At 37.3% G+C, this 22,785-nt stretch overlaps 1 protein-coding gene across 1 annotated transcript in view; it reads right to left on the bottom strand.

Moving 5' to 3' along the window:
- The window catches only part of FH (fumarate hydratase), a 38,475-nt gene that overhangs the window by 11,619 nt on the left and 4,071 nt on the right, over positions 1-22,785 (bottom strand). Inside the window, exons 2-5 of the mRNA XM_024740485.1 lie at positions 14,751-14,885; positions 6,685-6,795; positions 4,681-4,857; positions 1,797-1,979 (exon numbers count right to left, since the gene is read on the bottom strand). Of these exons, the coding sequence (XP_024596253.1) occupies positions 1,797-1,979; positions 4,681-4,857; positions 6,685-6,795; positions 14,751-14,885 (606 nt within the window). The remainder of the gene's footprint in view (positions 1-1,796; positions 1,980-4,680; positions 4,858-6,684; positions 6,796-14,750; positions 14,886-22,785) is intronic.

The raw sequence follows: 22,785 nt of genomic DNA, 5'->3' as shown, positions 1-22,785 counted from the left end.
AAGAAAAATGCAAACATAGAAATATCCTCCGTACAATTTCAGTTAAAAAACCTGATATGGAATTTGAGGATGTTTTACAGGGACTCAAGAAGCTACGTGACTCACTGAACAGCACAAGAAGGTAACAGGTTAGAGTTAAGACTATAGTTTCAAGATGCATTTTAATTCTGCTATTAATGCCACACTGGTTACCACAGTATAACATCCTTTAAGTAAAGTAAACACAGAATTCATCATGTTTAGAACATAGCAAGGGCCCTATCAAGAATTATGTAAGGACAGAAGGCATAAGCTAGAACTCAACTGAGCAAGCTGGGATATAGGGTTACACTAAATCTTTTTTTCCTGCCTAAAAACACTGAAAAATCATGAATAATTTTGATTAGTACTAGGATTTCACACTGCTCTAAAGAAAATGTTTTAGAAGATACAGCTCCTTTCAGGTAGACCTGATCCATCTGATCTAACACCACTTACATATACACCAGCTGGATTCACTTCAGGAATATATTTTTATTGAGGAAAACAACTGCACTCAAAAACCTCAAAAGACAATTACAATAAAAGCAAGTATAAATGCTTCTGATAAGATAAAATCAAAGAGAAAAAAAAACTTTCTGTCATAATACGAAGAATGATGATTTTACATAGGAGGCTGAGTAAATGGCCCAACCAGACTTTAGCATATAATGGTTTTCCTACATGTAACACACACAAAAAGGAGTATCCAGAGGGATACTCAAAAGTTTCAAAAACATATACTGTATCTCCTTAGAAATTATGCATGGTACTAAGAGCCAATGATGTAAAGAGAAATAAGATACAGCCTAAGGAACAACTTAATTTAGCAAGCTCAGTTTAGTCATATCATCTGTATGTCAATTAATCACTTCCAGTTTTCCTCATTCCTTCCGTGATAAAGTTAAGGTATATTGATCAAGTTTTTTTTCAGTGTTTGCTGTCATCTGAACAAAACTACAAATGAAATCTTTCCAAATAACCAGCAGCCAAACTCTCTCCCTCACCTGTATTTCTACAAAAATACTGTTATTGGATACCTATCTTTTGATACTTGATATAGAATTTGCATATGTCCTACCTCCCAAACTGGAGTGAACTTAACTGAGACAAAAACTGTTCCTTGTATTTCCTTTGCAATGTATACTATTAGGCATTCTTTAAAGTTTCAATAAAGAAACATAAAAATACTTTCTGGTATTTTGGAAAAGAGAGAAATACCTCTTTTACATGTGGCCAAAACAACTGTAAAGAGTAAGATATGCCCCATTTAATCATTTTAAAATTAATTTTTAAAGAACTTACTAATTTTGAGTAAGAGAGACAATGGAAGAAATTATGATAATGATACTGATGAAGACGATGATGACAGCTAACACCAACATGTGCTTAGTCAGGGACGGTTCTAAGCACTCTACATGAATCAGCTTATTTGAACCTCATAACTATCCTATGAAAGAGATATTTTCCTCATTCTACAGCTCAGAAAACTGATGCACAGAAAGGCTAAATAATTTTCCTAAGGTCCAATAGTTTGCACATAGCAAAGTAAGATTTGAACTCAAGTAGACTGATGTGGAGTCTGGCTCATAGCCTGTATGCTCTGCTCTTCTGAGTGGATACCAATAAAAACTACTGACTGGTTAATGCAGAGTCATCTGTCACTGAACTGAATTGTTATAAATTTGGTCTTTTAAACCAGTGTGATTTAGAGGGTAATATGCTGGCCATTTGTACCAAGCTCGCAATTGAACCAAATCTAATTGCACGCAATATACCTGCCCAAGAGTAAGTGGAACAGCATCCTGTGTATGAGTACGCCCAATTTTGATGATCTGGGCAAATTCTTTGGATTTTGCATCAAGGGCATCATGTAGCTTCTGTAGTCCTGGTAGCAGTACTTCATGAACTTCTACTGCAGCAGCAATATGCATTGCTGTGGGAAAAGTATCATTTGAGCTCTGTTGGAAAATTTTCAAAAGAAATGTAAAATGTTAAATCAGAGGCAAAAATAAACCAAACTTGAATGCCTCAATTAAAAATCTCACTAAATGACTACTCAAAACTTGGCTATTTAGTACTCAATTACATTTACCTGTGGCAAATCACTTAGGATCAAATAAGAAGCAACCTGATTTCCTTTGTGGAAGGTATTTAGGACTGTATTACATATACCACCTACAATGAATGTATTATATGTTACTCTATCTGCTTGCTAAGAAATGACAGCAAGACATAGAGAAGTACAACTAGCAAATGTATGTAAGGATAGCAATAATAAAATATCTTACAGTTAAATAGCACATACAGTCTTTCACAAACACTTCTTCCTTTACTAAACTTGAGGAAAATTCTGTGAGGTAGGTCACCACTTTAAAAATAGAAAAGCTAAACTGTCAAAGAAATTATGTGACTTGCCAAAATTTTTATGGTTGGCAGAACTGGGACCTGACCAGGTAGTCTAAACTCCATGCTCTATCCTCAACTGTAAACCCATACTTTTAAATTACGATGCTATTTAAAAAAATATATTCATTACTCATTTGTTAAACTTTGTATTATGGACATTATCAAACTACTTACAAAAGTAGGATGAATGGTATAATGAACACTCATGTATCTACCACCTGAATTCAAACAATTAGCATACAGCCAATCTTGTTTCATCTATAACTCCACCTCACTCCTCCATCTGACCATACACACTAGATTATTCTGAAGTAGATTTCAGACTTCAGTGTATGTAAAAGATAAACTCGGGCTTCCCTGGTGGTCCCCCAAAAAAAAAAAAAAAAAAAAAAAAAAGATAAACTCACATTTAAAGGCGAGACTTGGGTTTGCAAAATCCTTCATACAATGGACTTATGTGAAAAAACTTCCTCACTACTTAAAAATACATTAAATTATACTCAGAACCCAGATCTTGATTTTTAAATATCACTTCCCAATAAGTTATAAGATCCTCCAAGAGCTCTTTGGAAAAATAAGTGCTTATGAGGGCTAGGGCAGGAAAAATACAAGATGAGAAGCCTGGAGCATCTTATAGTGCAAAAAATTAATCAGTGCCTTAAAAAAGAAAAAGGATGGTGGCATGTCCAAAGGACACAGGAGCCAACAAGCTGTGGCTCTGCGGCAACAATACGAGTAGCAATATAAGTATCAAAAATATTAGATTATAACCTTAAGAAAAAAATATTAATGAATTCATACTGATATACATAAATGATTAAATAAATAAATGTCAGGGGAGAGAGAAGACAGTATTCCTTACAGAGAAATTTCAATTAATAAATGTAGAAAGAATGAGGGAAACAGAAAATCACTACTGAAACACTAATGTAGTTGTTATTGGCAAGATCCACTGATGAATGTTAAAATGAATAGGCAAAAGTTTAAGGAGAAAGAGGCTATTTGAATAGCCTCAAAGTTCTCTATTAATTCTGTGGTAATCTTAACACATGTCCAAAAATTTCTTGATACTCTTCCGTTTAGGAAGTGGAGCTTAAGTGTAGTAGCTGGAGTATAGGCTGGACACAGTGGCTTACTTCTACCAAATAGAGAATAGAAGATGGAGAAACCAGGGAGACACCATCTTAACCAAGTGATTCAAGTTAACATCACCAGTACCAAGTCATGTTGCTATCATGTACCCCTGATACGATGCAAGAAGAGCCCTTCATTTCTATAAGTCTTTCCAAAAATCCACAGTCTCAGTCTAATCATGAGAAAACAAGAGACAAACCCATATTGAGGGACATTCTATAAAATACCTGGCCACTGCTTTCAAGAGTCACAAAGACAAAAGACAAGCTTTCATAGATTAGAGGAGACTAAGGGGATCTGATGACTAAATACAATGTGGAGCATGGACTGGATCCTGGTTAAGAGAAAAAGGAGATCAATAGAAAACTAGGGAAATCCTAATAAAGCCTGTTTAATTAAGAGTATTGTACTAATGTTAATTTCTTAGTGTGACAAATGTACTAGGGTTATGTAAAATATTTAATATTACGGGTAGCTGGCTGAAGGGTATACAGGAACTCTGAAGTATCTTTGCAATTCTTATAAATAATTTTATATTTCAAAAGAAAGAGTTTTTAAAATATAAATCAAACAGCGAAAATATACATATATACTAAATTCAGGTGTCCTAAAAGTGATTTTTTTCCCTAAAGGTGCTTTTTATGAAAATTTAAGACACAGACTCAAGATTCCTAAAAGAAATAAGGAGAAGAAGTCCTTTCCATTAAAGAATATAAGCAGAATAAACACTCCCTGTCAAAAGTCAATGCCTGGGGCTTCCCTGGTGGAACAGTGGTTAAGAATCCTCCTGCCAATGCAGGGGACACAGGTTCGAGCCCTGGTCTGGGAAGATCCCACATGCCGCGGAGCAACTAAGCCCGTGCACCACAACTACTGAGCCTGTGCTCTAGAACCCGTGAGCCACAACTACTGAAGCCTTTGCGCCCTAGAGCCGTGCTCTGCAACAAGAGAAGCCACCGCAATGAGAAGCCCATGCATAGTAATGAAGACCCAATGCAGCCAAAAATAAATAAATTTAAAAAGAAAAAAAACCTCATAAAAAAAAAGTTAATGCCCATTTTACAAGGAAAATCTCAGGATTCTTTTCAAGTTATAACAAAGAAAAGATCGTATACCGACCTGGCTTTTATTAACATGATCATTGGGATGCACGGGTTTCTTGCTGCCAAGTTGACCTCCTAGCATTTCAATTGCTCTATTGCTAATGACTTCATTTACATTCATATTTGTCTGGGTTCCTGATCCAGTCTGCCATACCACGAGAGGAAAATGATCATTTAATTTACCTTCAGCTACCTGCAGAGCAAAATGTTACAAAATGAATTTTAAAAAATAAGAAATATTCATTTAGCTATTTAAATCAAATATGATTAAGTTGGTACTATTTATAGTACTATTTTAAAGGTATTCATTTTTTTCATATGCTAGTGATAGTGCCAAATAGTTCAGTTGTCCAGCAAATTGAAGCTCCTGCAGTCTAACCACTGCTACTTTAAAAGGTGAAAGATTGGGGCATCCCTGGTGGCACAGTGGTTGGGAGTCTGCCTGCTAATGCAGGGGACACGGGTTCGAGCCCTGGTCTAGGAGGATCCCACGTGCCGCGGAGCAACTGGGCCTGTGAGCCACAACTACTGAGCCTGCGCATCTGGAGCCTATGCTCCGCAACAAGAGAGGTCGCGATAGCGAGTGGCCCCCGCTTGCCACAACTGGAGAAAGCCCTCGCACAGAAACAAAGACCCAACACAGCAAAAATAAATAAATAAAATTAATAAACTCCTACCCCCAACATTTAAAAAAAAAAAAGATGAAAGATTATCTATTGTGAATGGTATAACAATTTCACTGATTCCAAATGAAAACTGAATCAAAGATATCTTTCTCCTTTTTCTCAACTGCCCTCTAATAATATACAGACAGACCCACCCACCCATTAAGGCTGGCAAATGTGTTAAGTCTCTAGATAAATTTACTGTTGGTACTCAGCAGGAATATCCAACAGATGTTACAGCCAGAGTCAGCATGATAATGAACGAGTGACTTAACACTGTGAGCTCACTAATAGCTACTGCATCCCACACATGTCCTATGAGTAGCAACCTCCAAGCATAGACATAAATATGGTCTAGATTTGTCCTTATTTTTGTCATATTTTTGTCCTTTTAGTTAATTTGTTAATTTTTGGATTATAAGCTTTCTAAGAGAGTGGGTGCTTAACTTCACCTTCTGGAATGATTTTAGCTTAAAAAAAATCAGCATGCACTTTAGAAATCTATTACCTTAAACAACTGATTCACTTTAAAGTAAAACTTTTTTCCTAGTTGTATAAAAATAACAGGTGATCAGTGTAAAAAATTCTGAGAACTAAGAAAAGTATAATAGTCATCACAGTTCTACCCTCAGAAATAAAGATGATTAGCATTTTGGCATCACCTTCTAGTCTCTACTTTCAGCAATGGGAGTATATATGTAGATGTAGAAAAACACATTTTTCTGTTCATTTTTTCTAAATAAAATTAGGATCATAAAATACATGCATTTTGCAATCTTTCCTCCCCACTTCTTATATGGTAGGGTTTGTTCTATGACATTCTTTAAAAAACTAAATTTCCATGGCTTCACAATATAACTTACATAAGCAGCTGTTATAATAAATAGTACTGCAATGAACAACATTATATTCAGGGCTTTTAAACTGTTATCTCTGACTGCTTATCTTTAATTGCGTAAGCAATTAATTATGTTATTAGTGAAATAGTGAAATTACATTCTCCACACATAGTATCAAATAACCAACTAGCTTTAAAAGGAATCATCTATACATAAAACAAGAAATCAAATATATAAGTTCAAAGGGTATCTCTTCCAAGTTTTCTTTAAACTATATAAATTAAAAGGAAAAGTAAAGAAAATTAAAAATAAAAGGTATAAAATCACCCAGAAAATTTGCCACAATATTTTAAGCACCATATTAATACCCTCACCAAATAATAATGCTGCCATCCTATGCTGAAACTCATTAACTAAAGAATTCACAGTACCCCTTTCCTCGTGTCAGCACTTATCATTATCCAGCAGTTAATATGGGTCTGATGCCATTAAGTAAACACACTTATTACCTCTTACCTCATCTGCTGCCTTCATTATTGCATTAGCAATCTTTGGATCAAGACCATAATCCTGGTTTACTTCAGCAGCTGCTCGCTTCAAGATGCCAAATGCTTTAATAACTGGGATCTAGAGTTAATCAGAAAAATATCTCAAATTTGCAATTTTAGTTAAGCATGAAAGTTTAAGATTACCATCTTATGCAGGTACAAAAATTTAAGATTACTATCTTATGCAGGTACAAAAAAAATGCAGGTACAAAAAAAGGCATGAAAGTTTAAGATTACTATCTTATGCAGGTACATAAAACAATAACTTAAGTAACATTATGACCCTAAAATGTTTAGGATCTAGAGAAAGATTAAAAATAGATATATAAAAACCAAGAATCATCATTTATCTATTTGTTTAGGGAACCAAACAAAAGCAAATACAATGACTTTTCATAGATATATACGTATGCCTCACACACACATATACACACATTCACACATATATACCATTCGTCCTATTTATTATAAGACATTATAATGTATATGTTTTTATTTCATATATTTAAAAACAAATGATAACCATTTCACCAGCCTACACCATTATTTCCCCTCACTGGATCCCGTGCTACATTATAAGTTTTCCTTCTCTTTAGAAAAAACTAAAAGTAGCAAATAAAATAAAGGTAGCAAAATGGTGCTGGGAAAACTGGCCACATGCAAAAGAATGAAACTGGACCACTATCTTATACCATACATAAAAATGAACTCAAAATGGATTAAAGACTTGAACATTAAGATCTGAAACCATAAAACTCCTAGAAGAAAATATAGGCAGTAAGCTCCTTGACATCAGTCTTGGCAATGATTTTCTGGAGGAGTCCAAAAGAAAAAGCAACAAAAGCAAAAATAAACAAATGGGACTACATCAAACTAGAAAGCCTCTTCACAGCAAAGCAAACGTCAAAAAAATGAAAATGCAGCAGCTGGAGGGTGCAGGACCTGAGTGCTGGAAGCCAGGGCCCCCTCATTGACAGTGGCCCTGTGTGGAGGCCAGAGGCTGCCAATGCCTCCAAGGAACAGGGTGCTGAGGGGCCTAGGGTCCAAGCACCTAGCTCCCCAAGGGCCACAGAAGCTCCTTGCTGTCCTGGAGCACTGAGCACGGAAGCATCAGGCCAAACGGGGCTTCAGGAGCCTACCTTCACCACCGCTGAGGGAGCCTGCACCAGGGGCATGCTGGGAAGGGAGCGAGCAGCCCAGCCAGGCCTGGCCTGTGCGAGGCTCTCACTACTGAGGCCCAGGGTGCTCTGACCTAGCTGGCATCTGACTCTGCAGTTTTGGATTTTGTGGGTCAATTTTACATACATATGGCATATGGGCAAGACCTCATACACTCATATCTGTAAGTGTAAAATGGGCTTGCCTTGGAGATGGGGGTGTGTACACATGAAGTCAGTGGCTCTTCTGTGAGCTGAAGAGTCTTAAAGCGGAGCTGTCATCTGCAGCTGCTGTCACAGTATGCTGGCAGGACAAGCGACTTGAGCGATTCGCTGCCCGATTTGAGGCTCAGTCCCTCCTTCCCTGCCCTTCAGGGCTCGCGACAGGTGACACACCCAGGCCTTGACTGTGTTTCTCCTGTTAGCAGGACTTGGGCAGCTCTGGCTCTCCTAGCTTCCCTGGAAGCTCCTTTGCTTCTCTTGACCTAGAAAAGGGGTTGCCAGGCAGAGTGTTGATTGGGCGCTCAAAGCCAGCGATGAAACTGCTTCCCTGCCTAGGACAAGGGACCTGGAGAATGTTCTGTGTGGGATGATGTGCTGTTAGGGAGCCCCTCAGGCACCACTTCCTCTGCCCTCTGGTAGTGCCAGGAACATGCCAATGACGTTTCGCAGTAGCCTTATCATTCACAGGTGCCTCTCTAGCCTGCACAAATGATTGACAAGAGATCACCCAAAGGATTTTTTCTAAAGGTTTTTGGGTTTTGTTTTGTTTCCTTTGTTTTTGTTTTGCACGTGACAGTGTTTGTATTGAGGATCTTCTGAGGAAGAAGGGGTGTTTTAGGGGTGGTGCCAGGGTTCCTGGCCTCTAGTGCCCCACTCCCCTCAGCACCCCACCTGGTACCTTTGCCATGTTGGGGCTGAGGTTTCCTGCTTGATGAAATCAGATTGTTTAGAGTAAGAAAAAGGAAAGGGCTTCTGATGGCTTTGCCACAAGCTTACCTGTGGTTTCAATCTTGGGAGGCCACTGCCGATGCCATCACCACTATCTCCATGCAGCAGTTACTAGGCCCTGGGCCCAACTGTCCCCTTGGCTTTATGAGTCTGTTTCTGCTTCCTATACCCATACCCGCAGTGTACAATCTTTTGAGATTTGCTCTGATCTTGTTGCCCAAATAATAAGAGCTATGTCCTCCTTGACATCTTACTTCTTCTTATGTGGGAGCCCCCAGGTCTTGTCTGACAGCTTATGGATAAGAATGAGACTCAGCCATTGACTAAGCCTCAGAAATCCACAAAAATGGCTGCAGACAGTTATGTCTGTTCCTTCTCTACCCCCTCTCCCACCCCTTATACATGATACCCTATACTCTGAAAGTCCTGCTAACTGCAAACTTGCCAGAGTATTAGCCAATCTTTGTACAGAACAATGTTCTGGAACAGCAGAATGAGTCTTGGGTCAGGAAGCAGGGCTACACTGGGCTTGGGGTACTGTAACTCCATCTCCATCTGGGGCTCAGCTTCAGTGTACCTGAGGGAGCCACAGACCAAGATGAATCAGATGCTTGAGTTTTTGCTTCTTCCTGTATTTCCTTGAAGTCGATTCATTATCTTACAAATAGCCTACTCTTTCAGCCCTTAACTTAAATCCTTCAGATAATTAAGTTCATGAAGAGTACTCCTGAATTATGTTCGGACTTAGACCAGAGATGGCAAATGAATGGCACATGACTTCCCCTCTTCCCCCATGGTAGGTACCACTAATCTGCTTCAGAGTATTTCCTGCTAAATCCCTGGTATATATTCTCATTTCTCAAGATTCTCCCAGCAGCCAGTATAAGTGTTGAGACCTATCTGCCATCCTTGGCTGAGGGGATACTACTCTACTCTGCTGAGGAACATAAGAGCTGCCAATCCCATACAGGGTTTGCTGGGCTAACGAAGCACGGGGAAGAGGCATAAGTTTCTGCCTGCCCCCAGCAGAAAGGCTTGCAGTAGCCCACATGATTGCCTGCCCCACTTCAGTTACCTCTTAAAGTCCTAATGTTGGCAGGGAGGGGACTGTTGGAGTCCAGTGTGGTGTGGGAAATCACAGCCGCACAGGACAGCAATGCTCAGAAACCAAGTCTAGCTGCTATGGAGCTACAGTGAGCAAGGTGGTCCCAGCTGTGCAAGGTACAACCTCTGCTCTCACCTCCAGCCATCTGTCTCTAGGCATCCAGGCCAGGCTATGGATGGGGATCCCCTTCTTCTTCCTCTCCATTGACCAAATCTTATCAACCACTACAGGTGCTCTGCTTTCCAAATTCAGCCCAGGCTCCTGGGTGCTGCCCACATCAGCCAGGGTCCTGGGCCAGATGAAGAGGTGGCCTATCCATGAGTGAAGGCCAGTTCCTTCCTCACTGGGGCAGGTCTTATGCCCCAGTTTTAGGACCAAGAGTTGTGTATTGGGTTCTTAGATTGCTAGCTTTTCCTGCAGGAGACCACAGCAGGTGAGGATCTGCTGACAGTAATTTGCGTTCAGGGTCTTGTCCAGATGAGAGCTTTGTGTACACCAGATTCTACGAGGTGTCAGCAGTACTTTTTAAAATTTGTTTTCTGTGAGGTTTTTGGACCATGGGCTGAGCTCAGGCACTTTCTGTAAGAGAATGTTATGCCTGTAAAGATGGTTATTTCTCCTCCTCTACCCCCATCATGGTGGCCCTGTGGAAGGCTGACCAGAAGGCCAGTGGAGCTGCCCTAGTGTCTATGGGGGAGGGCGAGGCCTGCTGAGTTGGTGCTCTAGCCCTCTCACCTTGCACAGCACAGAGGAGGTAACCCCAGGAGGGGTGCTGCCTTCTGTCCCTGTAACTGCTTCCCTTATGGCCCAAACTGGCCGCCCAGATTTGTTTGAAGGTGTGCTGAAAACTTTTTGGTATACAGAACAGCCAGGGACTTGATTTTGATGTATTTTAAAACCACATCAAATAAAGAGTCTGCTGCCTTTAAAAAAAAAAAAAAAGAAAGAAAATGCAACCTACTGAACGAAAATATTGCAAATCATATATCTGATAAGGGGTTAACATTCAAAATATATAAAGAACTCATACTACCCAGTAGCAAAAAACAAACTGATTAAAAAATGGGCAGATGATGAAAACAGACATTTTTCCAAAGAAGATATACAGATGGCTGACAGATACATGAAATGATGCTCAACATCACTAATCACCAGAAAAATGCAAATCAAAACCACAATGAGATACCACCTCACACCTGTTAGAATGGCTATTATCAAAAAGACAACAGGGGCTTCCCTGGTGGCGCAGTGGTTGGGAGTCCACCTGCCAATGCAGGGGACACGGGTTCGAGCCCTGGTCTGGGAGGATCCCACACGCCGTGGAGCAACTAGGCCCGTGAGCCACAACTACTGAGCCTGTGCGTCTGGAGCCTGTGCTCCGCAACAAGAGAGGCTGCGATAGTGAGAGGCCGGCGCACCGCAATGAAGAGTGGCCCCCGCTTGCCACAACTAGAGAAAGCCCTTTCACAGAAACGAAGACCCAACACAGCAAATATAAATAAATAAATTAATAAACTCCTACTCCCAAAATTAAAAAAAAAAAGACAACAAATAAGTGTTTGCGAGGATGTGGAGAAAAGGCAAATATTGTACGCTGTTGGGAGGAATGTAAATTGGTGCAGCCACTTTGGAAAACAGTATGGAGGTTCCTCAAAAAACTGAAGTACGTCTGCTGTCTGATCCAGCAATTCCAGGTATTTACTGGGTATTTACTTGAAAATGAAAACACTAATTCGAAAAGATATATGCATCCCCATGTTCATAGCAGCATTATTTACAATAGCCATGATATGGAAATAACCTGTATCCATCAATGAATGAATGGATAAAGAAGATGTGGTAAAAAATACAATGTAATGTTACTTGGCCATAAAAAAGAATGAAATCTTGTCATTTGTGACAACATGGATGGACCTTGAGGGCATTACGCCAAGTGAAATAAGTCAGACAGGTAAACACAAATACCACATGATCCCACTTATATGTAGAATTTAAAAAGCAAAACAAACAACAATCAGAAAACCAAGCGCATAGACAGAACACACTGGTGGTTGCCAGGGGCAGGGGGTGGACAAAATGTATAAAGGAGGTCAATAGGTACAAACTTCCAGTTATAAAATAAATAAATCATGGGGATGCAATGTATTGCATGGTAACTATAGTTAACAATACTGTATTGCATATTTGAAAGTTGCAAAGAGATTTTAAAAGTCCTCATCACAAGAAAAAAAATTTTCTTGTAACTACGTATAGTGATGGATGTTACTAGGCATGTAACTAGTAACTAGTAACTAGACTTACTGTGGTGATCATTCTGCAATGTATACAAATATCGAATCATTATGCTGTACACCTGAAACTAATGTTATATGTAAATTATACCTCAACTAGATAAACAAATAATAAAAAGAAATAATATATTTAACTGCTAATTAGTATGAAATACCCAGTTACTGAATGGGTATCATTTCATCCCAAAGCCAAAAAACATGATATTTTATTTAGTCAGTGAAGCCTTGACACTCAATAAATCACTGGACATTTCTCTCAGAATAATTTTTTTTTAAAAACCCAGAGTTCTACAGACTTAAAGGTGATAGCTTCTGATATATATAACCACATATCAAACCCTTTTCGTTTTCAGATCTTTTCACTTTCTACTCCAAAGCACCTCATAAAATTTAAAAGGATAAATTGAGTAAATCTGATGAGGTTTCAATGAAATACAAGATAAATGAGTCTTGGGTCAGGAAGCAGGGCTACACTGGGCTTGGGGTACTGTAACTTTCCTCAAGATAAATAAATTATGTGTTCTTGTCAAAGTAAATAATATAGACTGTGATTTAGATACCATACCAGGTTTGAATGAGAAAGAAGGAAGAAAGGAAGGGTGAAGAAGAGAGTGATAAATTTGTAAAAGAGAAGCTATAGTCCTTAGAGGAAAATAAAAGTGGAAAAACAACAAAAAGTAATGAGTAAGACACACTGAACCTGGGTCACACAGAGGATAAACTGAAGGGCAAACAAAAGGAAAGAAAAACAGAACATTTTTACTTCGAATTTTAAGAAATCAAAATTAAAACATTACAAGTGTTTTACCCAAATGAAATGGAGATATATGGCACAAAAGATTAGAAGCTTTAAAACTTTACATATGAAAAAAAATGGGAATTTAATTTTCTACAGGAACACTGCAGTGGGTTAAACCACTGCCAAAGTCACAACCAAGCCACAGTCACAACCAAATGCCAATCAACTCAGGCTACTAGAATGGAGTGACTGATCCCACAGTGCTTGTGGACTCATGAAAATGAACAAAGGTCACAGCAGAAAGTTTCACTGGACACTATTAAAACAAAATAGTAAATGTATTATTGGAGATGAAAGAAGGGTCTCATTATTCTTCATTTACTCACATAGCAGTTCATAATCTTTTTTGGTTTTATTTTCTTATGGACCTGAGGTACAAAGGGTTGGGTTTAATCATACTACTTAGTTTAAGGCACACAGTCTGCTTTACATTTAACATAGTTCAGGAAATTAATCCAGATGAAGCCAAATGTGAAAAATCGATAACCCACGTATCCATGTTTCACAGACACCTGTCCAAATCCAAACAACTTCTCTATCTCCGGGACAGCAGCAGTGGCAGCAATCATGCACTCCCAGAACCACACACCTTGCTGGTTGAAGCAGGAAATTCAAAACATGAGCCATGCTTACTCCAGTCAATACTGGTTAAGACTAATCTCTTTAATCCCAGGAGTTGAACTATATGAGAATACTTTAGGATCTGCTACCCTCTGTCTCCCAGCCATGTAGTCTGAGCCTATGTTTACCTCACCATTAAACTGGCTGTGGGTGGCAAAAACAGAGAGATTCTTCTAAGAAGATTCAGCTGCCTCTTGGGAAATTGTATGAACCTGTCAAGATTCAGTCTTGAAGCCTTAGTAATTAGCTAAACTACGGAAGTTAAATTTATTGTAAGATAAAAAGTATATTTAGAAGATAAATGTTAAACAGTATCTCACCAGATGAAGCCTGGTTCCTTCTAGGCTTACTAGCCTATCCTGCATTCCTACACTGACTATTTTTCATACCCTAGTTAGGCTCCAGTAGGATATGTAATATATTCCATCAATTCTTTTCACACTTTAACATCCCTGAAATCAAGATGCATCCTACAATCAATGACATGTCACAACTTTAATTGGCAGACTTTTTCTTTCTTAGTAGTACATATCAGTTCTAATTGAGGATCAGTTATAATCTAAGGATTTAATGAAATATGGTAGAAAGTTTTCTAATCATTAAATCATTCATGTTAACAGTGAACAAATACTTATATATTACCTATTATATGCCAGACATCATGACAAATAGTATTTTTATGAATTTGTGTATACTTTTATACAAACTGAAGCCAAGATAGATAAAGTATAATATTAAAGAAAAATTGGTTTTCTTTTAAATCATTTAAATAATCAGTTAAAAAATTAAGTATCAAAATTAAAAATGCTTACAAACTGCAAAATTCTAGTAAAAATATGAAAAATCCAAACAAGAATGAAAGACAAATCACTTAGTTCTATCAAAAATCCAAAATACTCAAAGTCATACATAGCTCAAGATATTAGTATACTAAACTTCAAAAAGTTCTGACACTTTACTGAGAGAGAAACATCTTATTATTCACAAAGCCAGTTCTCTAATAACTCTACATTTTAACTCTGTAAAATACTTATTTATAAGGTAGGGTGACTCACTGAATAATGCCTAGTTCATCCAAAATAAGCCAACATTTCCAAAAAAGCCACTTACTGGCATGCGTTCTGTCACCCCTCCAATCTTAAAGTTCATTGTTGATCTCACAGTCTGGGCGCCATAATACTTATCATTTGGGACCTTGAGTTCACCAAAGGTATCATATTCTATCCGAAAAGAACTTTGGCTTGCCTAAAGATAAAGACAAGACACTGTTATAGCTTGAAAAGAAACCAAGTATCAAGAACAATAACATCATATAAACAATACATCATGTACAGGTAAAGAAACCTTAATAAGTACCAAAAAGACAAAAAAATTCCATTTTGATTCTCATTCTACTACCCCCACTTCCAGCTTTTTTCTTGAGAAATTTTTGTCACACAAATTTATTAATACATGTGTTAAAGACAGATTGTAGAATTCATACACTATGCAAATGATAAATAAAAATAATAATCTTTTCCAATTCAGGAGTATGCCTATTATTGGTCAAGCTTTGATGTACTTAGGTTAATGCGTATTTTACTGGGAACTTTGGAAAATGACGTAAGAATGATACTTTAAAATTTGAAAGTATTATATATATATATATTATAATTATATATTTAAACAAAGCTCAACTATGGTCTACAAATATTATGCATGAGAGATAGCTTAGTGCCATACAAAACAGTCCAGGCTTTGCAGTGAGACAGCCCACCATCTGGTAGCTGTGTCACCTTCAGCAAGTCAGCTTTTCTCATCTATAAGTTACAGTAAATGTACAGACAAGGGGACATGGGCTAGATCAGTTCTTAACCTTTTCAGGGTGTTGGAACCTTTTAAGAATATGAGGAAAACTATGGATCTTCTCTCTAGAAGAATGAACATAAATACATATATGTAAAATCTTACATATGATTTTAAGGAGTTTATATCTTGAAACCAATCCACTCCCCAGGATAGGAACCCATGACCCCAAATCCCTTTTATGGAGAACCTAGGACTCTACTAAATACATCAACTTACACTAATTTAAAAAAAATATACAAATCTAGAGTTTACATATGATACTTTACATTAAAGAGATTAAGAGTATCAGAGATACTCAGAACTTTAATTAATGTTCATCTTGCATTAATTATAAAATAAACATGGTCAGATGATTCAAAAGATTTAAAAACACCCAGCCAAGTAACCCTATTTTAGTAAACAGTCCTCTGAATAAGAAAAAATTAATTTTGTAGTTATCCCCTGGGACTAGAAAGATTTAAAAACCCTTTATATATTATAAAGCCTTTTAGATTGCATGAAAAGAAAAGTGTCCTTGTACCTAGTTAGAAATACAGGTGTATATCCAATGAGGTACATTTTTTTTCTATGCCTAAAAGTCTGCAGAGGAGGGGAGTGGCCAAGATGGCAGAGTAGGAAGACTCTGAGCTCATCTCCTCTCATGGGCACACCAAAACTACAATCATCTACAGAGCAATGATTGATGAGTAAGGCTAGAAAATTAGAGAGAAGACCTTCTACAACTAAAGATATAAAGGAACCACGGCAAAACAGGTAGGAGGGAGGAAGACACAATAAAGTCAAAACCTATTACCACTGCCCCCCACCCCCAGAGGAGGGGTGACCCACAAACTGGAGGATTATTACAATTGCTGAGGTTCTCCCCAAGAAGCGAGGGGTCCAGGCCCCATGTCAGGCTCCCCAGCAGGGCGAAGAAGAGTCCCTTGAAAGTTTGGCTTTGGAGGCTAGCAGGGCTCATTTTTGGCCAGAGGGCTGTGGGAAATAGAAACTCCACTCTTAAAGGGTGCACACAAAATTTCACACACTCTGGGACCCAGGGAAGAAGCAGTAATTTGAAAGGAACCTGGGTCAGAATACCTGCTGATCTTGGAGAGCCTCCCGGAGAGGTAGGAGGCAACTGGAGCTCACACTGGGAACCTACACACTGGGGGCAGCCACTAATGGGAGCTTGTTCTACCACAAGGACATCAGTTCTTGAAAGCACCATTTTGGAATACAGCTTATTAGCGCAGGGACACAGCTCCACCCACCAGCAGGCCAGCTGCCTTAAGACCTCCTGAGCCAACAACCAAAGAGAGCTAAAGAATACAACAACTGAAATAAAAAGTACACTAGAAGGAATCAACAGTAGATTAGATGACAGAGAGGAACAGCTCAGTGGGCTGAAAGAATAGTGGAAATTACTGAAATTGAACAGGGAAAAGAAAAAAGGATGAAAAGAAACATGGGCAGTGTAAGAGACCTCAGAGACAACATCAAGTGTACTGGCATTCACATTACAGGAGCCATAGAAGGAGAAGACAGAGAGAAAGGGGCACAGAACATATTTGAAAACATAATAGCTGAAAATGTCCCTAACCTGGGAAAGGGAAAGGACATCCAGGTCTGGGAAGCACACAGAGTTCCAAACATGATCAACCCAAAGAGGACCACACCAAGACACACTTTAATTAATGGCAAAAATTAAAGATAAAGAGAGAATACTAAAAGCAGCAAGGGAAAAGCAACAAGTTAAGTACAAGGTAACTGTACTTAACTTAAGGATTTCAGCTGAGTTTTCAGCAGAAACTCTGCAGGCCTGAAAGGAGTGCATGATATATTTAAAGTGGTGAAAGGGAGAAACCTAAATCAGAAGACTCCAACAGGCAAGGCTTTCATTATGATTTAAATGGACTGATCAAGTTTTACAGACAAGAAAAAGCTAAGAGTTCAGCACTACCAAACCACCTTTAAATGGATTTCTCTAAGAGAAAAAGGCCACAACTAGATGTATGAAAATTATGAAAAAAACATCTCATTGGTAAGGCTAAATATAGTAAAGGTAGTAAATCAGTCATGTACAAAGCTAGTAGGAAGGCTGAAACGCAAAACCAGTAAAATTGTATATATCCACAATAAGAAGTTAAGGGGCACACAAGACAAAAAGATGTAAAATACAATGTCAGAAACAGAAAAAGTGTGTGTGGGGAAATAAAAATGCAGGGTTCTTAAAGTGCTTTTGCACTTAAAAGATCAGGAGCTGAAAATAATCATACACACACACACACACACACACACACACACACACACACTGCAATATATAAACCACATGGTAACCACAAACCAAAATCAATAATCGATACACAAAAAAGAGAAAGGAATCCAAATGTAATTTAAAGACAGTCATCAAATAACAAGAGAAGAGAGCAAAGTAAGAAAAAAGGAACAAAAAAGAACTATAAAAACAACCCCAAAACAAAGGACAAAATGGCAGTAAGTACATATATATCAAGAATTACTTTAAATGTAAATGGCCTAAATGCTCCAATCAAAAGATATAGAGTGGCTGAATGGTTATGGAAACAAGACTCATATATATACTGCCTACAAGAGACTCACTTCAGATCCTGAGACACACACAGACTAAAAGTGACAGGATGAAAAAAGGTATTCTATGCAAATGGAAATGAAAAGAAAGCCATGGTAGTAATACTTACATTAGACAAAATAGATCTTATAACAAAGACTGCAACAACAAACAAAGAAGCCTATTACATAATGAGCATGGGATAAATCTAAGCAGATATAACAATTGTAAATATGTATGTACCCAACACAGAATCACCTACAAATATAAAGCAAATATTAACAAACACGAGGGGAGAAAATGACAGGAACACAATAATAGTAGGGGATTTTAACATTCTACTTACATCAATGGACAGATCATCCACCAGACAAAAAATTAACAGGGAAACACTGGCCTTAAATGACACATTAGACCAAATGGACTTAATAGCTCTATATAGAACATTCCATCCAAAAGCAGCAGAATACACATTCTTTTCAAATGCACATGGAACATTCTCCAGGACAGATCACAAGCTAGGCCACAAAACAAGTCTTAGTAAATATAAGAAAACTGGTATCATATCAAGCAACTTTTCTGACCACAATGCCATGAGTCTAGAAATCAATGACAAGAAAAAAAATTGCAAAAAACACAAACACATGAAGGATAAACAATACGCAGTTGAATAACCAACGGATCATTAATGAAATAAAAGAATACCTAGAGACAAATGGAAATGAAAACACAATGATGCAAAATTTATGGGACAGAGGAAAAGCAGTTCTAAGAGGGAAGTTTATAGCAATACACACCTACCTCAGGAAACAAGAAAAATCAAAAATCAACCTAACCTTACACCTAAAGGAACCTGAAAAAGAACAAAACCCAAAAGTCAACAGATGGAAAGAAATCATAAAGATCAGAGCAGAAGTAAATAAAATAGAGACAAAAAATTATGAAAGATAAATGAAACTAAGAACTGGTGCTTTGAAAAGATAAACAAAATTGATAAACCTTTAGCCAGACTCAAAGGAAAAAGAGAGAGGGCTCAAATCAATAAAATCAGAAATGAAAAGGAAGTTACAACTGACACCACAGAAATACAAAGAAACATGAGAGATTACTACCAACAATTATATACCAATAAAATGGCCATTAAGAAATGGACAAATTCCTTAAAATGTACAATCTCCCAAGACTGAACCAGGAAAAAATAGAAAATATGAACAGACCAATTACCTGTAATGAAATTAAATCAGTAATTAACAACAACAACAAACGAAAATCTAGGACCAACTGTCTTCACAAGAAAAATTCTACCAAACATTTAGAGAAGAGTAGCAACTATCCTTCTCAAATCTTTACAAAAAACTGCAGAGGAAGGAATGCTTTTGAACTCATTCTACAAGGCCAGCATCACCCAGACATCAAAACCAGACAAAGCACAAAAAAAGAAAATTACAGGCCAATCTCTCTCATGAACATAGATGCAAAAATCCTTGACAAAATAGTAGCAAACAAAATTCAACAACACATTAAAAGGACCATACACCATGATCAAGTAGGATTTATTCCAGGGATATAAGGATGGTTCAATATCCACAAATCAGTCAATGTGATATACCACATTAACAAACTGAAAAACAAAAATCATAGAGTCATCTTGACAGATACAGAAAAAGCTTCTGACAAAATTCAAGACCCATTTATGATAAAAATTCTTAACAAAGTGGGTATAGAGTGAACATACCTCAACATAATAAAGGCTGTATATCACAAACCCACAGCTAACATTATACTCAACAGTGAAAAGCTGAAAGCATTTCCTCTAAGATCAGGAACAAGACAAGGATGCCCACTGTCATCACATTTAATCAAGATAGTATTGGAAGTCCTAGCCACAGCAATCAGACAAGAAAAAGAAAAGGAATCCAAGTGGGAAAGGAAGAAGTAAAACTGTCACTGTTTGCAGAGGACATGATACTATACATAAAAACTCTAAAGACACCACCAAAATACTATTAGAGCTCATCAATGAATTCAGTAAAGTTGCAGGGTACAAAATTAATATACAGAAATCTGTTGCATTTCTATACACTAACAATGAACTACTAGAAAGAGAAAAAGGAAACAATCCCATGTACAATCTCATAAAGAAAGAATAAAATACCTAGGAATAAATCTAACTAAGGAGGTAAAAGATCTGTACTCAAAAAACTATAAGACGCTGATGAAAGAAACTAAAGATGACACAGACATGGATTGGAAGAATTAATAATTTTAAAATGCCCATACTACCCAAGGCAATCTACAGATTAAATGCAATCCCCATCAAAATACCAATGGCATTTTCCACAGAACTAGAAAAATAATTTTAAAATTCGTATGGAAACACAATAGACCCTGAACAGCTGAAACAATCTTGAGAAAGAAGACCAAAGCTGGGGGTATCATGCTCCCTGATTTCAGACTATACTACAAAGCTATAGTAATCAAAACAGTATGGCACTGGCACAAAAACAGACATATAGGTCAATGAAACAGAATAGAGATCAGAAATGAACCCACACTTATATGGGCAATTAATCCATGACAAAGGAGGTAAAATATACAATGGTGAAAAGACAGCCTGTTCAATAAATGGTGCTGGAAAAACTGGACAGCTACATGCAAAAAATCCAACTGGACTACTCTCTCACACTATGCACAAAAATAAATTAAAAAATCGATTAAAGACTTAAATGTAATACCCAAAACTTACATAAAACTTCCAGAAGAAAACATAGGCAATAAGTTCTTTGACATGGGTCTTGGTAAAATTTTTTAGTATATGACTCCTTGGGCAAGGGAAACAAAAGACACAAAAGCAAAAATAAACAAATGGGACTACATCAAAGTAAAAAGCTTTTGCACAGTGAAGGAAACTATCAACAAAACAAAAAGGCCATCTACTGAATGGAAGAATATATTTGCAAACAATATATCTGATAAGGGGTTAATATCCAAAATATAGAAAGAACTCATATAACTCAACATCAAAAGAACAAAAAACCCAATTAAAAAAATGGGTAGAGGACCCAGATAGACATTTTTCCAGGGAGACATACAGATGGCCAATAGGCACATGAAAAGATCTCAACATCACTAATCAACAGAGAAATGCAAATCCAAACCACCAAGAGTTATCACCTCACACCCGTGAGAATGGCTATTATCAAAAAGACAACAAATAACAAGTTTTGGTGAAGATGAGGAGAAAAGGGAACCCTCATGTACTGTTGGTGGGAATGTAAATTGGTACACCCACTGTAGAAAAGAAGTTTCTCAAAAAACTAAAAATAGAACTACCATATTACATAGCAATACCACTCCTGGGTATAAACCTGAAAAAACCAAAAACACTAATTCAAAAAGATACATGCACACCAATGTTCACAGCAGTATTATTTACAATTGCCAAGATACAGAAGTAACCTTAGTGTCCATCAACAGATGAATGGATAAAGATATGGTATATATACACAAAGGAAAACTATTCAGCTGTAAAAAAGAATGAAATTTTGCCATTTACAACACCATGGATGGACTTGGAGGGTATTATGCTAAGTGAAATAAATCAGACAGAGAAAGACAAATGTGACTTACATATGGAATCTAAAAAATACAACAAACGAGTAAATATAAAAAAAAGAAAGGAAGGAGACTCACAGATATAGAGAACAAACTAGTAGTTACCAGTGGAGAGAGGGAAGGGGCAATACAGGGGTAGGGAATTAAGAGGTACAAACGATTATGTGTAAAATAAGGTACAAGGCTATATTTTACAAAACAGGGAACATAGCCAATATTTTATAATAACTACAAATAGAGCATAACAAAAAATTGTGAGTCACTATACTATACACCTGTAATTTATATAATATTGTACACCAACTATACTTCAATAAAATAAATAACTTTAAAAAATCACTATGTTGTTTAACAGGAATTAACATAGTGTTGTAGGTCAATTATACTTCAAAAACGAACAAGCAAACAAACAAACTCATAGAAAAAGAGATCAGATTTGTGGTTACCAGAAGCAGAGGGTGGGGTTAGGCAGAATTGGATGAAGGCAGTCAAGAGTTACAGACTCCCAGTTACAAGATAAATAAGTACTAGGGATGTAATGTACAACATTATAAATATAATTATCACTGCTGTACGTTATATATGAAAGTTGTTAAAAGAGTAAATCCTAGGAGTTCTCATCACAAAGAAAAAATTTGTTCTATTTCTTTAATTCTCTATATGATATCATGCATGTTTACTAAACTTATTGTGTCAATCATTTCATGATGTACGTGAGTCAAATTATGCTGTACACCTTAAGCTTATACAGTGCTGTATGTCAATTACATTTCAATAAAAATGGAAAAAAAAAGTCTGCAAAGGATTGGTCGAAGCCAATAAAAATAATCATTTACTGTGCTATGTAGCAAACACTTTTTAGGTATCACCTTATTTGAATTTCACAACCACCCTAGGAGATTTTACTATCGTCATCCCCATGTTAAAGAAGGAGACACTGAGGCTGCACAAGATTAAATAATCTCAGCAGATCACCCAGACAGCAAGAGGGAGGGCCTGAAACACTCAAACCCTGGACTTTCGTATTCTAAAAGCTGTTTGGATTCCCTTTTTTATCACTTCCATAAACCAAGAAATGGAGGAAGTAACTCCAGATTGGCCCACAACAACCACTAC

This window comes from Neophocaena asiaeorientalis, unplaced genomic scaffold, assembly GCF_003031525.2.
Source record: "Neophocaena asiaeorientalis asiaeorientalis breed wild unplaced genomic scaffold, Neophocaena_asiaeorientalis_V1.1 scaffold291, whole genome shotgun sequence".
NCBI classification, from domain to species: Eukaryota; Metazoa; Chordata; class Mammalia; order Artiodactyla; family Phocoenidae; genus Neophocaena; species Neophocaena asiaeorientalis.
Note: the sequence above shows the minus strand (reverse complement) of the source record. Positions and strands in the feature narration are given on the sequence as shown.